This window comes from Lolium rigidum, chromosome 2, assembly GCF_022539505.1.
Source record: "Lolium rigidum isolate FL_2022 chromosome 2, APGP_CSIRO_Lrig_0.1, whole genome shotgun sequence".
Lineage (NCBI taxonomy): Eukaryota > Viridiplantae > Streptophyta > Magnoliopsida > Poales > Poaceae > Lolium > Lolium rigidum.
The window spans coordinates 225,390,536-225,413,391 of record NC_061509.1 but is presented as its reverse complement, the minus strand read 5'-3'; the positions used below and the strand labels follow the sequence as shown (position 1 = coordinate 225,413,391).

The following is a 22,856-nucleotide window of genomic DNA, read 5'->3' as shown; positions in this document are numbered from 1 at the left end:
TCTTCCTCCTTGGGCTGGTGGCTTCTCCCTCTCTCCCTACTCTATTGTTGACTTTGAGAACCTTCTTCTCCCTCTAACCCCTCCATGATTCTTGCTCATATTTGGGAAAAAGAGAGAGGAGATTTAGATATACATCTTGACCAATCAAATCCCTCTATGAATCTTCATATGGTATTATGTTGCGTAACATATGGAGATTCTAACAAAGGATCTCATGAAATGTATTGTGTTGTATTATGTTGTTTTTTAACATTAAGAAAGCACCAACATTTATATTAGTCTAGCTATGACTAGTATAAATTTAATTTATATGCAAACACAATCTATCACATTAGTGAAATCGAAGCACAGAGGATATTGTAAGGACTTTATGATAAAACCTAGAGTTCGTTATAGCTAGTATGTTGAGGACCGCATGGCTAGCTTACGGTTCGACGAGATAGAGAAGGATGCAACACTGCGTAATTCTTGAGACTTTTAGATTTAATTATGTATTATTTCTTACATTAAGAAAGCATTAAAATTTATCTCATTCCGACCTTGACTAGTATGAATCTAATGTATCAGAACCAATCTATCGCCTAAACAAAACGAATGCACGAGAGGATATCATAAGGACTTTATGATAAAATCTAGAGGACGATATGGCTAGTTTGTTGCGGACCGCATGGCTATATTAGGGTTCGTCAAAATAGAGAAGGATGCAACTGCGTAATTCTTGAGATTATTTTTGGTGTGCATTGTCTCCTCTGTGAGACGCAACAATGTATTATGTGGGCGTATACGATAAAACATTCTCGATGTATTTTCCGCATGTGTATGATAAAAACGACAAGCACTCTATGGTATTATGTTGTATTTGTTGTTTTTTACATTAAGAAAACACCAACATTTATATTAGTCTGGCCGTGATTAGTATAAATTTATATGCAAACCAAATCTATCACACATGAGTTAAGTCGATGCATGATTATATGGCTAGTTTGTCGAGGACCGCATGGCTAGATTAGGGTTTTACAAGATAGAGAAGGATGCAACTTCGTAGATCTTGATATTTTTTCAGATTCGATTGTGTATTATTTCTTACATTAAGAAAGCATTAAGATTTATCTCAGTCTGACCTTGACTAGTATGAATTTAATGTATCCGATCATAATCAATCACCTAAGGAAAACCGATGCACAGAGGATATCATAAGGACTTTATGATAAAACCTCGAGGACGATATGGCAGGTTTGTCGAGGACCGCATGGCTAAATTAGGGTTCGTCGAGATAGAGAAGGATGCAACTGCGTAATTCTTAGGATTATTTTTGGTGTGCCTTGTCTCCTCTATGAGACGCAACAATGTACTATGTGGATGTACGATAAAACCTTCTCGATTCATTTACCACATTTGTATGATAAAACGGCAAGAACTCTTTTGTATTATGTTTTGTACCACATGGAGATTCTAAAAAGGACCTCATGGAATATATTGTGTTGTATTATGTTGTTTTTTACATTAAGAAAGCACCAACATTTGTATTAGTCTGGTTGTGACTAGTATATAAATTTATATGCAAACAAAATCGATCATACATGAGTTAAGTCGATGCATAGAGGATATCGCAAGAACTTTATGATAAAACCTAGAGTACGTCATGTCTAGTTTCTTGAGGACCGCATGGCTAGATTAAGGTTCCACAAGATAGGGAAGAAAGCAACAGCGTAATTATGGAGATTTTTTCAGATTCAATTGTGTAATATTTCTTACATTAATAAAGCATTAAGATTTATCTTAGTCTGACCTTGACTAGTATGAATTTAATGTATCCGAACACAATCGACCACCTAAACAAAACCGATGCACAGAGGATATAATAAGAACTTTACGATAAAACCTAGAGGACGATATGGCTGGTTTGTCGAGTACCGCATGGCTAAATTAGGATTCGTCAAGATAGAGAAGGATGCAACTGCGTAATTCTTCAGATTATTTTTGGTGTGCCTTGTCTCCTCTATGGGACGCAACAATGTACTATGTGGTACGATAAAACATTCTCGATTTATTTTCCATGTGTGTATGATAAATCGGCAAGCACTCTATGGTATTATGTTTTGTACCACATGGAGACTCGATCTAATAAGGACCTCATAAAATATATTGTGTTGTATTATGTTGTTTTTTTACATTAAGAAAGCACCAACATTTATATTAGTCTGGTTGTGACTAGTATAAATTTATATGCAAACAAAATCTATCACACATGAGTTAAGTCAATGCATAGAGGACATCGTAAATACTTTATGATAAAACCTACAGTATGTTGCAAACAGAGCTTGACTCTGGTGGTTCAGTTCCTTGTGGTGATACCAGTCCACCTAGATTCAAGTTCTAGACTTAGCATGGGTGTTTGCATTTACCTGGATTAATTCTAGGATTTAATCGACGCTATGCTTTCAGTGGTAGATGACGTGTTCATAGGGGTGATTGTACCTGCGTGTTTGTGAGCGTGTGCGTTGTACCGTGTTCTAAAAGAAACTAGAGTACGTCATATCTATTTTGTTGAGGACCGCATAGCTAGATTAGGGTTCCACAAGATAGGGAAGGATACAACTGTGTAATTCTGGAGATTTTTTCAGATTCAATTGTGTATTTTTTTTTCTTACATTAAGAAAGCATTGAGATTTATCTTTGTCTGGCCTTGACTAGTATGAATTTAATGTATCCAAACACAATCTAACGCCTGAACAACCGATGCATAGAGGATAACATAAGGAATTTATGATAAAATCTAGAGGACGATATGTACGGGAGACAACAATGTACCACATGGAGTTTATCAAACTCAAAGTATTGAATAGTCTGTATATGTTTGCCGCCACCATATCATTTTCATATGGAAAGGACTCTATATCATTCAACAATGTACTCTATATCGTACAATCGGAGTACCCTATAGACCTTGATCAAGAACAATGTATTCAATGCTCATCAGGAGCCATGAGAGCTTTGGGTTGGAACCTCCGGGGGTGGGTGACTCCCGGATGGTTCAAGAGCTCGAACACCTCGTGCACACTCATCGCCCCCAACTCGTCTTGCTGTCGGAGACACGGCAAAGAAAAGATGTCGTGGAAAGCCTTCATTGGAGGCTTGGTCTGAAGCATGTAGTTTCGTTTCACGGGGAAGGGAAGGGGGGAGGTCTAGCCCTCTTCTGGCATGAGAGTTTAGAAGTCGAGTTTTTAAAATAAATGAGATAATTATCGATGTAATCATTATTGATATGAAAAAAAGGAAATAAATGGAGGTGCACGTTTGTCTATGGGGAACCTCGAACCCGCATGCGACATCATATGTGGGATTTGTTATAAAAAAATCTATGATGAATCTACCCTGGCTTATGATGGGAAATTTCAACGAAACATGTGATAAAGTGAACATTTCTTAAAAAAGGAAAGAAATGAAAAACAGATGTGGGAATTTAGAGAAACTTTATCCTTCTATGATCTTCAAGACTCAGGGTTTAATGGAACTCCATGGACATTTGATAACAAGCAAGTATTAAGAATGTGAAAGTCCGGACGGATAGGGTGGTGGCGTCTCCGAGTTGGTCAAGTATTTATCCCCAAAGCCATGTAAGCAAGACGGCGTTCTATTTATTTGAGGTTGCCCCATGCAAATATTGTTTTTATTGTTTCTACCAGTTTTCGGGGCCGGATTATACGGCCCTAGTTGGGGGCGGATTATCCGGCCGACGAAATATCCGTCCCAAATGAATAATCTGGCCAAATATCCTGCCTCTATACATGGGCTCACGTTTTTTGGACCCGCTAAGGTCCTTAGCCGTTTTTCGAGGGCTAAGGGCTGGTAATCCGTCCCAGAGTGGATAATCCGGCCTAGGGGATCCCCAACGGTCATATTTCGTTGGGAGAGGGTATATAAGACCCCCTTCTTCCTCCTTGGGCTGGTGGCTTCTCCCTCTCTCTCCCTACTCTATTGTTGACTTTGAGAACCTTCTTCTCCCTCTAACCCCTCCATGATTCTTGCTCATATTTGGGAAAAAGAGAGAGGAGATCTAGATATACATCTTGACCAATCAAATCCCTCTATGAATCTTCATATGGTATTATGTTGCGTAACATATGGAGATTCTAACAAAGGATCTCATGAAATGTATTGTGTTGTATTATGTTGTATTTTAACATTAAGAAAGCACCAACATTTATATTAGTCTAGCTATGACTAGTATAAATTTAATTTATATGCAAACACAATCTATCACATGAGTGAAATCGAAGCTACGAGAGGATATCGTAAGGACTTTATGTTAAAACCTAGAGTTCGTTATAGCTAGTATGTTGAGGACCGCATGGCTAGCTTACGGTTCGACGAGATAGAGAAGGATGCAACACTTGCGTAATTCTTGAGACATTTAGATTTAATTGTGTATTATTTCTTACATTAAGAAATCATTAAAATTTATCTCATTCTGACCTTGACTAGTATGAATCTAATGTATCTGAACCAATCTATCGCCTAAACAAAACCAAGGCACAGAGGATATCATAAGGACTTTATGATAAAATCTAGAGGACGATATGGCTAATTTGTTGCGGACCGCATGGCTATATTAGGGTTCGTCAAAATAGAGAAGGATGCAACTGCGTAATTCTTGAGATTATTTTTGGTGTGCATTGTCTCCTCTGTGAGACGCAACAATGTATTATGCGGGTGTATACGATAAAACATTCTCGATGTATTTTCCGCATGTGTATGATAAAAACGACAAGCACTCTATGGTATTGTATTTGTTGTTTTTTACATTAAGAAAACACCAACATTTATATTAGTCTGGCCGTGATAAGTATAAATTTATATGCAAACAAATCTATCACACATGAGTTAAGTCGATGCATGATTATATGGCTAGTTTGTCGAGGACCGCATGGCTAGATTAGGGTTTTACAAGATAGAGAAGGATGCAACTTCGTAGATCTTGATATTTTTTCAGATTCGATTGTGTATTATTTCTTACATTAAGAAAGCATTAAGATTTATCTCAGTCTGACCTTGACTAGTATGAATTACTAGTTAGAATTTAATGTATCCGATCATAATCTATCACCTAAAGAAAACCGATGCACAGAGGATATCATAAGGACTTTATGATAAAACCTCGAGGACGATATGGCAGGTTTGTCGAGGACCGCATGGCTAAATTAGGGTTCGTCGAGATAGAGAAGGATGCAAGCTTGCGTAATTCTTAGGATTATTTTTGGTGTGCCTTGTCTCCTCTATGAGACGCAACAATGTACTATGTGGGTGTACGATAAAACCTTCTCGATTCATTTACCACATTTGTATGATAAAACGGCAAGAACTCTTTGGTATTATGTTTTGTACCACATGGAGATTCTAAAAAGGACCTCATGGAATATATTGTGTTGTAATATGTTGTTTTTTCACATTAAGAAAGCACCAACATTTGTATTAGTCTGGTTGTGACTAGTACATAAATTTATATGCAAACAAAATCGATCATACATGAGTTAAGTCGATGCATAGAGGATATCGCAAGAACTTTATGATAAAACCTAGAGTACATCATGTCTAGTTTCTTGAGGACCGCATGGCTAGATTAAGGTTCCACAAGATAGGGAAGAAAGCAACAGCGTAATTATGGAGATTTTTTCAGATTCAATTGTGTAATATTTCTTACATTAATAAAGCATTAAGATTTATCTTAGTCTGGCCTTGACTATTATGAATTTAATGTATCCGAACACAATCGACCACCTAAACAAAGCCGATGCACAGAGGATATCATAAGAACTTTATGATAAAACCTAGAGGACGATATGGCTGGTTTGTCGAGGACCGCATGGCTAAATTAGGATTCGTCAAGATAGAGAAGGATGCAACTGCGTAATTCTTTAGATTATTTTTGGTGTGCCTTGTCTCCTCTATGGGACGCAACAATTTACTATGTAGGTGTACGATAAAACATTCTCAATTTATTTTCCATGTGTGTATGATAAAACGGCAAGCACTCTATGGTATTATGTTTTGTACCACATGGAGACTCGATCTAATAAGGACCTCATAAAATATATTGTGTTGTATTATGTTGTTTTTTTACATTAAGAAAGCACCAACATTTATATTAGTCTGGTTGTGACTAGTATAAATTTATATGCAAACAAAATCTATCACACATGAGTTAAGTCGATGCATAGAGAACATCGTAAATACTTTATGATAAAACCTAGAGTATGTTGCAAACAGAGCTTGACTCTAGTGGTTAGGTTCCTTGTGGTGATACCAGTCCACCCAGGTTCAAGTTCTAGACTTAGCATGGATGTTTGCATTTACCTGGATTAATTCTAGAATTTAATCGACGCTATGCTTTCAGTGGTAGATGACGTGTTCATAGGGGTGATTGTACCTGCGTGTTTGTGAGCGTCTGCGTTGTACCGTGTTCTAAAAAAAACTAGAGTACGTCATATCTATTTTGTTGAGGACCGCATGGCTAGATTAGGGTTCCACAAGATAGGGAAGGATACAACTGTGTAATTCTGGAGATTTTTTCAGATTTGATTGTGTATTTTTTTCTTACATTAAGAAAGCATTGAGATTTATCTTTGTCTGGCCTTGACTAGTATGAATTTAATGTATCCAAACACAATCTAACGCCTGAACAACCGATGCATAGAGGATAACATAAGGAATTTATGATTAAATCTAGAGGACCATATGGCTGGTTTGTCGGTGACCACATGGCTAAATTAGGGTTCGTCAAGATAAAGAAGGATGCAACTGCGTAATTCTTGAGATTATTTTTCGTGTTCCTTGTCTCCTCCATGAGACACAATAATCTACTATACGGGTGTACGATAAAACCTTCTCATTTTATTTTCCGTGTGTGTGTGAAAATACGGCAAGCACTGCATATGGTATTATTGCATTTGTCTGGTGTGATGTACAGTTTCATTTGTAGATGCAGGTGTAGTATCTCCAACACTTCAATGTTGGTTCATTCATTGTTTAGTTGTATTTTCCAAGTAACAAATGATTTGTCCCCAATAACATGTCCTTTTTTAAATTCTGGATTTGAGTTCAGATAGTCCTTCAATTCTCCAGGCCCTTTGCACTAGCCCGAGTTATTCACCGCCAAGTTCCGATGAGGATTATATGCAGTACAGTAGCATTTCATCTATGTATTGCATCTCTGATTTTCCCTTAGGTTTCAAATTTCCATTGCAGTGTTCATGTATGTTGAAAATTCACACTCATTTGCTACGCCTGAGTTTTATGAGTGTTAAGTTTCTACCCCTCATGTATCGTGCTACAATATTAAAGATTTCATCATGTGAGTCATCTGGTAATCTAATAGTATCATATACTAATGCATTTATGTTTGTGTACCATATAGAGATTCTAACAAAGGACCTCAGACTATCCATAATGAGAGTATCATAAGTAGTATCATGCATGCCATGTTGGCAAAAATCTGATGTGGCTCACTAATTAATGAGGTGGGAGATGGGAGTGGTATCATAATATGATATCGTATCATAGCACGTAAAACTAGAAAATTTAATGGCAAACACATCATGTACACAAATTTGCATTAAGATTCTACAAAACATTAAATGTGATGATACTATGATAGTACTATGTTATGATACTATGCATTGTGGGGTAGTATCATAAACTAGTATCATGTGCATGATACTAGTGTATGATACTTCCCATTCTGACTAGTCTCATGAAATGCATTGTGTTGTTTTATGTTGTTTTTTACATTAAAAACCCCCACCAAGATTTATATTAGTCTAGCCGTGACTAGTATAAATTTAATTTATATGCAAACACAATCTATCACGTGAGTTAAATAGATAAAACCTAGAGTACGTTATAGCTAGTCCATTGAGTACCACATGGCTAGATTACGGTTCGACGAGATAGAGAAGGATGCAAGTGCGTAATTCTTGAGATTTTTTAGATTCAACTGTGTGTTATTTCTTACATTAAGAAAGCATTAAGATTTATCTCAGTCTGGCATTGACTAGTATGAATTTAATGTATCCGAACACAATCTATCGCCTAAACAAAACCGAGGACCACATGGCTAGTCAAAATGTAGTTTCAGGGGGAATATCGATGAACCGCATGCCTAAGACATTTGTTCTCGAATCCATATAGATTTGCTAATCGCCTATATTTGGTAGATGTAAAGGTATTATATTGAGGGTTAATATCTCTATGTTGAGGGTTATTATTGATCATGTATTCAAAAAATGACAGGAAAATTATATTACCATGCAACTTCTGTTGAATGAAAATTATGTAAATTGTTTGTGAAACTGTTTACTTGTAGGGTTTTCTAAAGTTGTCCTTAGTCGGAGTTCATGTGAGGACGTATGTGAATATTGGACTAGCATATCGCTTGGGTTATAACTGTGTGTCACGCATGCCATAGACATGAAGATAGCAAACCAGTGATGTGGACACAGTGGCGGACGCAGGAAGAAATCAAAGGGGGGGCACACCTCCAAAAAATTTTTTTTTGCACCCCCTTAATTGTGGAAAACTTTGGCCAAATAAACGATATATAAGACAAATTGATTCTAAAATTGATGTGCACGATTGCTATATAAATCATGGACAGAAATCTCTACCAATCGAATCAACAGTTAACACCGCTGGGTGAAATTGAAAGTAAAATTAAAACAGTCAGTTTAACATAGCACTACAAATACATAGAAGCCATGAGTTGTCATATCTACGGATACCTATTTAGAGGAGATACTAACATATCTGGTTAGATACAATGTGTAAAACATGAGATAGTTTATCACATATACAAGACTCTGCCTTTACAGTTTACAGCACATAGATCAACGATCCCAAATAAACAACAGATAACAGAATGTTTTCTGAAAAAAAACAGCAGAGAAAGGTAGGTATATGCCCTGCTGCTCGCCGGAACCGGCCGTGCGGCCGTGCGGGCGAGCGGTGGCCAGCCTCGCGTCGACGGCGGCTGGTCCGGCGACCGGACTACGGCGAGACCTAAAGCGAGAGGAGAGGCCGAGCCGGGGGCTGCTCCGCTGCTGCCGGCGAGTTGGGGGCGGACCGGCGAGAGGGCCAAGCCGGGCCACGGGGACAGCCGGAAAATTGGGGGCGGCGCAACGGGCAGCCGCCGTCGGACGGCCGGAGAGCGGAGCTGCGGAGGGCGGAGCTAGGTCTCTTACACGATTCCCTTGACGTTGATCAGACAACTTGCTCCGTCGCCCGCCTTCTAGCGCTCGGGAGCGGATGCCCTTTTGGTCAAAGCTGGGCCAGAAATTAGGGGTACCCATTTGTTTTTTCAGATTTCTGGGTGGGCCACGGCCCCACCCCCCCCCCCGCTGCGTCCGCCCATGTGTGGACACATGATATGAACAACTAGAGGCCGCTACCAACTATTTTACGAGTAGAAGTACATGTGTCATGTCTATTCGCGTGTGAACATATAGGGTCACACACTTAAGGGGTTGAAAGCCTAATCCGAATTGGATCCGCATTTGACTAGGCTCAGTGTCCTAATGGGGCTCAAGTGTTTAAGCTCATCAGGGATGCCTATACAAGAGAGGGTTCGGTGAGCTGATTGTGGTTGAACCACTACACCTAGGCGCCGCCACTCATCTCACGCCTCAGTTGCACGTGCTGACCTAGCAGTCCATAGATATGGAGATGTCAAACCAGTGATGTGGACACATGTTATGAACAACTAGAGGCCGTTACCAACTATTGTCCGACTAGAAGTACCTGTGTCATGTCTATTCGCGTGTGAACATATAGGGTCACACGCTTAAGGGGTTGGAAGCCTAATCCAGATTGGGTCCGCATTAGACTATGTAAGAGATGGTGGGGCGAGCTGATTAGGGTTGAACCACTCGACCTAGCCGCCACTCCTCTCATGCCTTAGTGCTGACCTAGCAGTTCGGCGTGCGGCGCTTCCACTTCGTAGGTGTGGATACTTTGGAGGTGCTGCATCCGTAGCACTTGGACGAGCCACACATGAGGGAGCTTCTCAAGGACCGCCTGACGTGCTTCATGATCTAATCTGGTAGAAAATTTTGTTTACGGGTAATCTCCTGATCTATGACTACATCAATCCTAGCCTACCCGTATACCTAAATCTCCACCATCATGATTCGGATGTTTGTGGCTCTAGCATTGGACTTCACCTTGTCCGCCTTGGCCATCAACTTCCCTCCAACAACTCTCAAATCCATCTCCTTGAGAGCAACGCTCTGATCGTCCCACTTACGTTTATGTTTGGGTTGACTCCCGCCAACTATCACGCATCTACTAAGGTTCCGAAAACGAATTCCAAGCACCCAATAAAAATATCCGGGCCGACATTTTATCCGAGATGTGTTCAGGTCATTTTTTGTGCATAACCAGCGGTATCGAGACTGGGCCGATATTCGAGCATTCAGGTACGATTTTTATGTGCACTGTTGCAAGCGAGACTATATCAGTAGGAAAATATTCAGTTCACCGGCGAAAATTGCATCCAACTTTTTGTAAATCAGGATCATATGAAATTATACATTTTTTCAAAATCGGACTGCATAAAAAAAATCGTAAGGTTGCTTCCACTTGTTGGGAAGAAGAATCACATTTTTTTCTACTCTGATGGTACGATGAGGCTACCCAACGGTCCATACTGCTGCAGAGCGACCGTCGGTCGTCGGACGGTTGTACTGGCCTGCATCGACTACACGGAGCGGCAGCGGGACCTGGTATAGGATTCCAATCAATGCCCGGGTGGCTTCTCTGATCGATGTACTATATGAATCCGCAAGAGGCACTGAATGTCGGTGTATGAAGGACTTCATACGATAGAACGACTTCGAACGATAGAGTATGCAATCCAGGAATCTGAATGTGTCTGGTGCTGTCTGGCATCTGAGCATATTATATATTTAAATCATTCAGCAGAAAAGTTTGCTGAGAAAGCATGCACGCGCATTTCCCGAGTGCCATAAATTTACTTGAATGGGGCGAATTCAAAAACGTTAATGCATCTGAATAGCAGTACAGAATCTACTACTCCAGCGCGGATGGACAGGCAGCGTCCAGAGTGCCGAGCCATACAGTCCTGCCTTTAAAATATGGATGGATATCTATCTCCAGGTACTAGTAAAACCAGGAGTTTAAGTTGGCACAATCAGATCAAAATAGCTTAACGAAACCCACAGAATATGTCATTATAACAAATTAAAATAATCTGGCTTTATGGGGAGTACCGCCTAGAACGACGGAAGAGTACAACACCAATCGCTATAAAGTCCTGCCATTTTGTCAATTGTATTGGAATCATAGACACCAGCAACATATTTGAAAAATGAATCCCAAACTGGACGCTCTAATTCTTATGATGTACAAACAAATATATTGGCAACCTGCATGGTCACGATCAATTTGATGATAAAAGACAAGTTTTCATGTACAGTTATAGTTTCTCACACATTAAGCTGGAACATAGTTCTTCTATGTTACATGAATTGTTGATCAGATTGAACGGAAGGCCTATTTAAATAATATGAAGGCAACTATAGCAAAACAGAGTAACACCTATACTGACTGCAGAGATGCACTCATTAGCATAACTGTTTGAAGATCTCAAAGCTTTATCTGATTAATTCCTTCAGCTTGTGCTCCCTCTGCTCAAACTTACTGATGGCAGCCAAGGAAACTCCTGCCAGATGCAGCCATATCGAAAGCCACCTTCAGCTGCGGGACATTGCCATGGCGGCACCTGTTATTTGTGTTCACCTCCGGCCCTAAAAACACGGATCAGGGATCTCTGAAGGGAGATCAAAAATCGCGTCGCTGGCGGCAGAAGATGAACACATTGGCATAGATGTTTAAAGAGCGTGATGCTCTCTCGTTGTTGTGCCGGATAACTTCCTTAAGCCTGAGCTCCCTAGTCTTCATTTGGTGTTCCTTCTGCTCAAATGCAAGCTGCAGGTTGTTTTTCTCAGTCCATAGAGCTATGTATGCTTGATCAGTGGGCGCTTCCACATCATTTGGCAGAAGTTCGTTTCTTGAGTTTAACCCAAGCAAACTCCACAAGCGAATTAAAGACCTAGTTAATACAGGATCAAAGGTTCGTCGATCCACACGACAAATGAGCAACGCTCCGCCCCTGCAAAATGACAAGCGCATAGACCAGAATCTTCAGATAAAGTTTTTATTTACACAATGATAAGACAGTCTATATCTGAATTTTCAATGAATGTTAATATAGCACGTGTTATTCTTTATAAACAAAGAGCTACACTTACTCGGGGAAGGAATCACTAGCATGTATGTGTCTTTGAGAAACCTTCTACAACTGACCGTACAGAAATTATATTCACTGTTAGTCATCACCATACTTCCTCACCATTCCGACTATACAGATCCCTTGTATTTCATTCCCTTGTACAGTATTATCCATCAATTGTCACAGCATAGCCAATCTTTTCATGAAGTGGAGCAACTCGTTACAATCAGATCATGTATTGGTAGTCCTACACCATCTTTTCATGAAGTGGAGCAACTCGTTACAATCAGATCATGTATTGGTAGTCCTACACCCCCAGTGACAAATTTCTTTGGCTACCTTATCTCATCGTCATGTTTTCTAAAATTGTGATTAAAAGTTCTGCTGTCAACACACACCATTACACTTGGTTGGGAATATAGGTGACCACAAATTAAAGCACTTTTTTCTCTTTTAATACCTGCTGTCAACACACACCATCACAAACAGATTGTTAACTAAGATTACAGAGCACAACTAGCCAAAGGTACAAGGCACGGGACAATAATCCATAAACAATTGTGCGTTTCTGATATCTCAGTCCGTCCCCCCACCCCCAACACAAAATTGCTTTGAGCTGGAAAACAGTTAGCTCACCTGACGAGCACATCCAAGGAATCTTCTCCTTGTGGCGGCCATGTCAAAGGCAACCTTCCTCTACGGGGCGTCGCCGTGACGGCATCTGTGATGCGTCTTCAAATCCAGCCCCGTGAAGCCCGGATCCAGGATTTCTCGAGGCCGATCCAAGAACGGATCGTAGTCGTCGAAACTCTGGATTGGAAAACATAATCGTTGAATAAGATAAATAAGCCAAAAATCGGGGAAAGGATGGACAAGAATAATGAAATCACCTCATTGTCAAGCTCAGAATCCCAGCGAAACCATCGCTCCGAAGGGACGACTCTGGGACGCTTCCGTCCGCTTTGGATCCGGGCCACGGGGACATGACGGGAGCTAGGATTCCTCCGGTAAAGGAGGCGGCGCAAGATGAGATCCCGAACGCCGGGGTGGGTGGGGGATGCGCGATGAGGGGAGCTCGATGTACGCGGGGTCCAGCATGGGGCCCACCACCAGGAATCTCTGGTGGAGTGGCGGATAAATCCAGTATACGGGAATACAGAGTCTATACGGGGAGATGCCACTTGCCTGGTCAACTGAAGGCTCAAATCCCTAAGTCACACATGCGGTCCAGATATCACAAGCGCCCCATTTCATTAGTACCATCTGCGGGTCGGTCCATCATAACCCCAGAAGAAAAGTATCGTCGGTGTTCTTCAAGTCAACACTCGTTCATCCTCACTGTTCTTGGTCACTACTAGCAGCCGAGTCTCCTCTATCCTGTGGAAGTCACACCGGTGATCAAGGATGCACGCAGCCGACAGTCCTGACCCTGAAAGCCATGCCATCGTTTTTCTCCGCGATAAAGCTCTGATAACGACCAAAACCACTAAAAAAAGGGAGCCTGCATGATTTTGCATACTCCGATAATCCTCCACGCTGAAGACGACAGGTGTTAGCCACTCGATCGCTGAGATAGAGCATAAGCGCACTTGCTCGCATCGATCAATCGTCCCGTGCATGCAGACATGGAGATCGAAATCCCAACCCAGCACCGCGCGCAGCAGCAAGCTCGCAAGGTTAAGGCCAGCGCATGGCATGAGCTCCCGATCGCCGCCGCCAAGTCCCTCCGCCGCGACCCCCTCCTCGCCGTCAACTTCCTGCTCTTGGTCGTCGGCACGGCGTGCGGCCCGCTCCTCCTCCGCGCCTACTTCGTCCGCGGCGGCACACGCAAGTGGCTCTCCAGCCTGCTCCAGACCGCCGGCTGGCCGCTCCTCCTCCTGCCGCTCTGCTTCTCCTTCCTCTCCCGCCGCCAGCGACGCCAGGACGCCGCCGTCTTCCTGATCACGCCCCGCCTCCTCGTCGCGTCCGTTGTCGTGGGCCTCATGAGCGGCGCCGATAACTTCCTCTACGCCTACAGCCAGGCCTACCTCCCGGTGTCCACCTCCTCCATCCTCATCTCCACGCAGCTCGCCTTCACGGCGGTCTTCGCCCTGCTGCTCGTGCGCCACCGCTTCACGGGCTCCGCGTTGAACGCCATCGTGCTGCTCAGCGTCGGCGCCGCCATGCTGGGGCTGGACGCCGGAGGGGACCGGCCGCCGGGGGTGACGGGGCCTCAGTACCACGCCGGGTTCGGCATGGCGCTGGGCGCCGCGGCGCTCTACGGCCTCATGCTGCCAGTCATGGAGCTCAGCCAGGCGTGGCACGCCGCGCGCGCCGGCGCGGCCGCCCTCACGTACACGCTCGTCGTGGAGATGCAGGTCGTCATCGGGCTCACGGCCACGGCGTTCTGCGCCGTCGGCATGCTCGTCAACAAAGATTTCCAGGTGAGATTACACTTTCAAACATTCCTGCCTGTGCCTAGTCTTACAAGTGCTGCAAAACCAGAGTACTTTGTTTTCTGTGGTGACTATTATTGTACTCCTGCTGATGATCTTGTAAACTAGAATCTGAATTTGATCCACAACAGAACTGAGAATTTAATTTGAACAACACGACGCAGGCAATTCCAGGAGAAGCCAGGCGGTTCGAGCTCGGCGAGGCGGGCTACTACCTACTGTTGGTCGGCACAGCCGCCGTGTACCAGTGCTTCTGCCTGGGCACGATCGGCGCCATCTTCTACGGCTCGGCGCTGCTCGCCGGAGTCATCATCACCGTGCTCATTCCGGTGACTGAGGTCCTCGCCGTTGTTTTCTTCCACGAACGTTTTAGCGCCACCAAAGGCATCGCTCTCGGGCTCTCGCTCTGGGGCCTCGCCTCGTATTTCTACGGCGAGGTGCGGGCCAAGGCCCCGGATACACAACAAAAGTCAAGTCCTGATTGCGAAAATTAATGCAACCAGCACGTGTATTTCAGAAAGAAGGAAAGCATTGCATACTCCAGTACAATGTGTATGAGCATTGTATACTCCAGTACATTCGTATCGGCGGTTGCTTGTCGCACGCACTATGGGAAAGTAGATTTTTAGAGCTAATTCCTAAATCAATAATGCTACACCTACGGAGGGTTACGGACGACTTACGGGCTGACAAGGCCTGGATCCGACGTGGATCTGATCGAACAAAAAAAAAGGTAGGATGTGCCGCTAATTTTGCAACAGAAAGCTCAAATTACCCCGCACGTTTTGGCCTTCGTTGAGATCGGAAGCTGCACCCCTGTCGCCGGACGCGCATACGGAGCTCCCCATCTTCCTCAACCTGCAGTAGACCTCGCCGTTGTGCCGCCGGCCGAGCTGCTCCCCAAATGCCGGACGTGCCGCTAATTATGCGAGAAGCCGAAATTGCAAAGTTTCGCACCGAGTTCAGATCGGGGAATACAGAGGTGCCTCCATGGTGTCGTGAACGCCAATCCACATACAGGTAGCTCATCGTTCTCTTTACACTGCAGCTAGACCTCGCCGCCGTGCCGCCGGCTGAGCTGCTCGTCGTCCACGGATGCCCGCCCAAGTACCCAGCCGAGCTGCTCAAGTTGATCAAGAAGCGTTGCCATCGTCCAGATCGATCCAAATTGAAAATTAGAAGGTGTGATATCCATATAAATAGGTGCATGCGTGTTGCTTATTCCTATCTAGCATAGGCTAGTCTATCAATCGTATGATAAATGTTACAGGCTTCATGTAAAATCCTTCATGTTATCATGCTTCTATGTGATCTCATTAAATACTAATAAGGAAGAAATTTACCTTTTGATTGGTAGGAATGGATGATCAAACACGTAGTGTTCAAGAATCGAGTGACATGTCTATTTCAAGTGATGACGATTGCATTGAGCAACATAAGAAAAGCAGTGTGGAACTTGAAGAGGACCATAGCGCAAAAAGAAGGGCAATAGAGACGTACAAAATAATCGAGGACGTGCTAATTGACAAAGAAGAAGGATGGAGAAAAGATTATGTGTATCATGTATATTTCAATGCGGAAGAGTTTGAAGTTAAGTGCTCATGTCGCCATTTTGAGTTCAGAGGTATTATTTGTACTCATGTATTATGTGTGTTGACTCACAAGAAAATCAAGGAGGTTCCTTCACAGTACATCCTTGATCGGTGGAGGAAAAATGTAAAAAGAAAACACAATTTTATTCGGTGCACATATGGAGGTATGGAAGACACTCCTGTTGCAAAACGTTTTGATAAGTTGTGCAATATTTTCTTCCCAGTTGCAGAGATTGGCGCCATGTCAGACGAGTCATGCAATGATCTGATTGAACAGCTTCGCACTCTGAAAATTCAACCACCTTGTAACTCAAGTTCTGAAAATAACAATGGAAATCTTGCTACAGAGGAAGGTGGTGCACCATCTATTGGGGAAGCAAGTAAAGCTATACTGAGTCCAATAGCTGTTAGATGTGCTGGACGTCCTCCTTCATTGAGAAAAGAATCTAAAGTTGATAAGCTTATTCGCGAAGCAAGAGAAAAGAAGAAAAAGGCCGAACAAAGGGAGAAAAAGAAAGCTGCACAAAGGGAGAAGAAGAAAGCTGAACAAGAAGTATTTCTGCCAATATCTTGTTTCATTGAAAAGCTCTACATATTTTAAGTTTACTAAATTAGTATTTATTTCAGACCCGCTCCACGAAACTTAAAAATAAAAGATCCAACGCAAAAAGAAAAGCTTCGGAGATCCAAGTATGTTTGTTTCTCATATCTTTAATGAATTTGGCAGTACTTCTGACAACATAAATCCGAGCATCACAACTCCACTACCATATGGAACATTTGAGGTACGTTTCTCATCTCTCTGTTTTTTTTATAAATACTTTGAGATCCAAGTGAAAGGACACGGATGTCGCCTAGAGGGGGGGTGAATAGGCGATTTAAAACTTTTACGAGATGGGCTTAACAAATGCGGAATAAAACTAGCGTTTACTTTGTCAAGCCCAAAGCCTATATACTATGGTTCACCTATGTGCACCAACAACTTATTCTAAGCAATGGTTCACCTATGTGCACCAACAACTTATTCTAAGCAATGGTTCACCTATGTGCACCAACAACTTATGCTAAGCAATACAAGCAAGTATGTGATAGCAAGATATATATAACTTCAAGCACGATGGCTATCACAAGGTAAAGTACATAAGTAAAGAGCTCGGGTATAGAGATAACCGAGGCACGCGGGAGACGATGATTTATCCCGGAGTTCACACTCTTGCGAGTGCTAATCTCCGGTGGAGAGGTGCGGTTGCTTAGTGCTCCCGAACGCCACAAGAGGCTCACCTTGAGGTGTGGTTGCTCGATGCACACCAACGCCACAAAGGCCTCACCCCAAGATGCGGTACTCACACCACACACCGAACGCCACGAAGGCGCCTCACCTAAATCTCCGGTGACCCTCGCCACAAAGGCCTAGGTCACGGTTCCACTAAGGGATTTCCTTCGAGGCGGAAACCGGGCCTTACACAAAGATTGGGGCACACATCCACAACTTAATTGGAGGCTCCCAACAAACCGCCACAAAGGCCTAGAATCCGTCTAGGGTTCCAAGAACCCAAGAGTAACAACTTTCTTGCTTTCACCTCCACGAATCACCGTGGAGAACTCAAACCGATGCACCAAATGCAATGACAAGAACACCACAAAGATGCTCAAGTCCTTCTCTCTCAAATTCCAACAAAGCTACAAAAGCTATTGGGGGAATAAGAGAGGAAGAACAAAGGAATTCACAAAGAACACCAAGATCAAGATCTAGAGAGTTCCACTCACAAAGAGATGGATTTGATTGGTAGAAATGTAGATCTAGATCTCCTCTCTCTTTTCCCTCAAATGGGGGCAAGAATCATGGAGGGATTGAGAGATAGTGCAAGCTTCTCTAGTTCAACAATGGAGGAGAGAGAGAGTGAGAGAAGCTACAGCCCAAGGAGGAAGAAGGGGGTATTTATACCCCCCAAGAAAATCGAGCCGTTTGGGCAAAACCGGGCCGGATAATCCGGCCTAAGTAAGGGCCGGATTATCCGGGGCCGGATTATCCGGCCTCAGGGACAAAACCCGGACAAAATCCGGCCAAAAATCCGGCCCCTATACTGAGCAGCAATTCCCCAGGTCCTTAGCCGATTTCGGGGGGGCCGGATATTTCCGAAATATCCGGCCCGGATAATCCGGCCCGGATATTTCCGAAATATCCGGCCTAAGCAAACTGCGAAACACCAAAACTAAAACGGGCATAACTTTTGCACCCGGACTCCGATTTCGATGATCTTGGGCTTGTTTTAAAGCTAGGAACAAGCTCTACAAGATCATGCAGGAAACCATCATAGTCCAACAAGGGAGGATAGAAACAAATGATGAAAGGTTTGACCTATCTAAAAAAGACATACCGGTAAAACCTCCAATCTTGAAAATGCAACAAGTTGCCCATGCAAAAACCATTCTCAATGAACTAGAGCTTGTCATGAGAATAAGCACAAGCTCTAAAACATCACATGGATAAGGTCCAAATAAAACCAAGAAAGATGATGAACCAAACTCGAAAACGCAACAAGTGATCTATGCGAAATCCGTTTTCGATGAACTAGAGCTTGTCATGAGAATGAGCACAAGCTCTAAAACATCACATGGATAAGGTCCAAATAACAACCAAGAAAGATGATGCAAGGATGCAAAGGTTTGAGCTCTCTCCGAACGATACGATCGAGTTACTCACTCGAGAGCCCTCTTGATAGTACGGCAACTAAACTATAAACCGGTCTCCAACTACACTATGAGACCGGTGAGAAAGAAACCCTATCAAGAGCAAACCTTATACTTGCGCGTTCCACTTGAGCTTGATGACGACGATCTTGACCTCAACAAGATGGAGCGCCTTTCTTGCTTGTGCTTGCTTGACGAAGTCTTGTAGATTGCTCCCCCATAAACCACCATGGGAGAGCTTCTTCTTCGGCGCATCTTCACATAACCATGACCACCATGTGGATTGCTCCCCCATAATCCACCATGGGAGAGCTTCTTCTTCGGCGCATCTTCACATATCCATGATCACCATATGGATGGCTAGACTCAAGCAAAGGATCTCTTCGAGATGGCTCATCTTGAACTTGCACTTCATTTCTTCATTCTTCATCATGTTGATGTCTTGAAGTAACTTGAGGGCTCACTTCATCTTCATCTTCAAGACATACTTGACACTTGATATCCTTCATCAATTTCTTCTTATTGCAACCTTGAAGCCAACATATGGTTCAAGAATTGCCTATGGATAACTCCTACAAATATAACTCAATGCAAACATTAGTCCATAGGGATTGTCATTAATTACCAAAACCACACATGGGGGCTCCATGCACTTTCAATCCCCCCCATTTTGGTAATTGATGACAATCTCTTTGAGAGGGTTTATATAAGGAATTTAAGTAACAAATAAGTTGAATATGTAGAGCAAACTCCCCCATAATATATGCGTGTGTAAATGATCTTGACTTTCATTGCATATATTGGCATTCAAAGCCTAGTGGAGTTTCCTCTAACTATTCAACTATGCAAAGCAACAAGATGCAATGCAATAAAGGCACATGCTTAAGCACAAACCAAAGTCATAACCAAATTCCCTTAAACCCTCCAAACTTCTCCCCCATTGGCACCAATTGCCGAAATGGGTAAAAAATTTAGAAGGCCAATATAGTGAGAGTTCCTCCATAGCGTGTGCATTTCTCATAATTTGAGTGGAATCAAATGCACATATCCAATGACGAATATTCGGAAGGAATCACACTATAGATAGGATCAAAAGATTGCAAAAAGATAACAAAGTCAAGAAGCTTCAACAAATGAAGCAAGCAACCAAATGAACCACAAAGAGGATACCAAAAGAAAGATAGATATTATGATAAGATCAAGAAGATTGCTCTAAATAATATGAGGAAGCTCCCCAAGGTTTGTGCACAAAACTAGACAATTTGCATTGGAGTATAAAGTGCACAAACATGGAATCATCACTCCCATAATATCATTCAAAAACAAAGGATACCAAGTGAATCAAACTCTAATGATCACCACAAGATAGTGCTCTAAATCAAATGAGGAAGCTCCCCAAGGTACATGCATAAAATAAAATGTTGCATTTGAATACAATATGCATAACATGGAATCCTCACTCCCTCATTTAAAACACAAACATTTGTAATAGATCATAGATATAAAAGTAAGCTAAACACTTGCAACAAACAAATAGTTGAGCAACAAGTAAGAGGCACCATAATAAAAGGCTCAACCAAGAGGATATGTGAAAGACATGATAAAGCATATTATAAGACTATTACAAGGATGAGCAAAAAGCATCGTCATAGTCTTCAATGAATTATATTGCTTAGCATGACCAATCAACACACAATAAATAAATAAGATATCAAAAAGAGATGTATCATCTCTTATGTGCATAAGTTTCTCTAAGTGGGCAATATCACAAGGATATTTATCCACAAAGAAACATGCACACATAAAATAGATACGCAAGAAAAATAGTATGATATCCAAGACAAAGTCATGCAATATACCAATAAGAATTTTTTTTGCTTAATAGCATGGCCAAAGGCTCAATTTTATCTTATTGTACATTCATGAACTTCAACCACAAACAACTAAAATACATCACAAATATCAACAAGGGATAGAAGATAGTTGGGATGCATTTGAGAAAGGCAACAAGTATCACAAACGAGGATACTAAAAGAAGTAACTCAATTTGCACTTTCATCGATATTGCACATGTGAGAAGTTTGAGGAATTGATATGCAATAAAATTGCTAGATAGGCATAGATGGGATGGGTGAATCATAATCATGATTTTATATACTTCCCAACATATGTGATCATCTCAAACTACTCACATTCGCAATAAAGAGGTTTCGTTAAGATTTTAGCAAGAAGCACAACATTTGCAAATCAAGAGATTCATGCCAAGATGCAACCACATGGTTGGATGCTAGAAAAATATGCATGAGAAGATACTTGTTACCGAGATAGCATTGGTGAGGATGTAGTAGATATGTGTTCGTTGACCATCCTAGCTTGCCTCAAGTTACCATTGAGTCACCACTTCTTTCCAAGAGTGAGACAAGCATTCAATGCAAATCCATTGTACCTAACACAAAGGTAAGTACAAAAAGGTCCCCAAACTAATTGGGTTCAAAGTAGTTAGACACACTACAACATATAGGACAAACTCCACAATTCTATGTGCATATAGATATGAAATTGAATTTCATGCACATCTTAGCCAAATTAGGATTTGATGGAGTTTACCCTATATATTGGATCAAAGAAAGTGACACATGCCATAAGATATACATATATTAAATATGCATGCACAATACTTTCAAGAACCAAAGGAAGATACAATTTGGACAAAAACACCAAATAAACCAAGAGACAATGGTTGTCCAAATTATATCAAAGAATCAAATCAACACAAGATTGACTTCAAGGACTTATCTCATTATAAGAAGCTAATTAAACCTAAACACAAAGGAATGAGATAACCAACTCCCAAGAGAGCAAGGTTCCAACAAATAAACCAAACCCTCGAAACTTTTTATGGTGGCACAAAGTACCAAAAAGAAAATTTATGTCTCCCAAAACCAAATTTTTGATAATGATCAATAGAAGTTTAAGCATTATAACAAATATAGGAGAGCTCCCCCAAGATTGGTGCATTATCTAGGATTTTTCATATGAATACAAAATGCACAAAACTAGGATCATCACGCTACCTATATCTTCTAAAAAAGCTAGAAAGTTTGAATAGACAACTTAGATCCATAAGTTGCAAGGAAGACACATGGGAGTCAAAGCATAACAAATTCATGGCAATAAATAAGGCAATTTAAGCACAAGAGCCAATGTAAATATGATCAATAAATTTCTACCTCATAATAGATTGCCAATTTTCCTAGGACAAGAGGTATTAGGAAATATTTCCCGGTGGTAGTTTGTAAGTATATGTAAGATCATATTTACACCAAATAAAGCATATGGTAAAAGATAAGAGTTAACCATCATGCAAAGAGAGTTTCTTGATAGCTTCAATTAGTCATACCAACATGCAAAGCAATTAATAGTATTCATACCAACATGCAAAGCAATTAATAGTATTCATACCAACATGCAAAGCAATTAATAGTATGACTTGAAGCACATGGTTTTCCAAAAATGTATTGAGGGACACGTTGTGAAAAACCATGCCAAGAAAAACTTTCACAAATAAGATCCACAAAGATATTAGCAATGAAGCCATTTAAGCAAATTGGAGCTTGTTTGAGCAAACATGCCACATATGAGAGAGATAATTTACGGTATCAATTCTATGTGACACAACCTCAAATGTTCACATTTTCTAGGCTTGTAATATGCACAAAGCTTATTACTCCCCCATAATGTGATAAGGAATTTATTTTCACAAGAGGCAAATAAGATCCAAGTAGAGATATTAATGGACATTAGAATTTGAATTTCTCATGAAGATGACATACC

The 22,856-nt window shown here is 41.7% G+C and overlaps 1 protein-coding gene and 1 long non-coding RNA gene across 2 annotated transcripts; one reads left to right on the top strand and one right to left on the bottom strand.

The window, feature by feature from the left end:
- Positions 1-11,381: 11,381 nt before the first annotated feature.
- Positions 11,382-13,073, bottom strand: LOC124688232. Its single transcript, XR_006998453.1, has 2 exons — positions 12,941-13,073; positions 11,382-12,103 (listed from the first exon to the last, which is right to left on the bottom strand). It is a non-coding gene; the product is annotated as an uncharacterized LOC124688232 (long non-coding RNA).
- Positions 13,074-13,884: 811 nt separating this feature from the next.
- LOC124688231 (purine permease 3-like) lies at positions 13,885-15,355 on the top strand. Its single transcript, XM_047221943.1, has 2 exons — positions 13,885-14,727; positions 14,904-15,355. Exons 1-2 carry the CDS (start codon positions 13,930-13,932, stop codon positions 15,231-15,233), a joined length of 1,128 nt encoding a protein of 375 aa, XP_047077899.1. The 5' UTR covers positions 13,885-13,929; the 3' UTR covers positions 15,234-15,355.
- Positions 15,356-22,856: the final 7,501 nt, after the last annotated feature.

What these genes read in the sequence shown, in the direction of transcription:
- LOC124688231 (XM_047221943.1), top strand. Translation starts at nt 13,930, where the DNA reads ATGGAGATCGAAATCCCAACCCAGCACCGCGCGCAGCAGCAAGCTCGC. An exon ending in TCGTCAACAAAGATTTCCAG is followed by an intron (nt 14,728 to 14,903) that starts GTGAGATTACAC and finishes AACACGACGCAG; the next exon opens with GCAATTCCAGGAGAAGCCAG.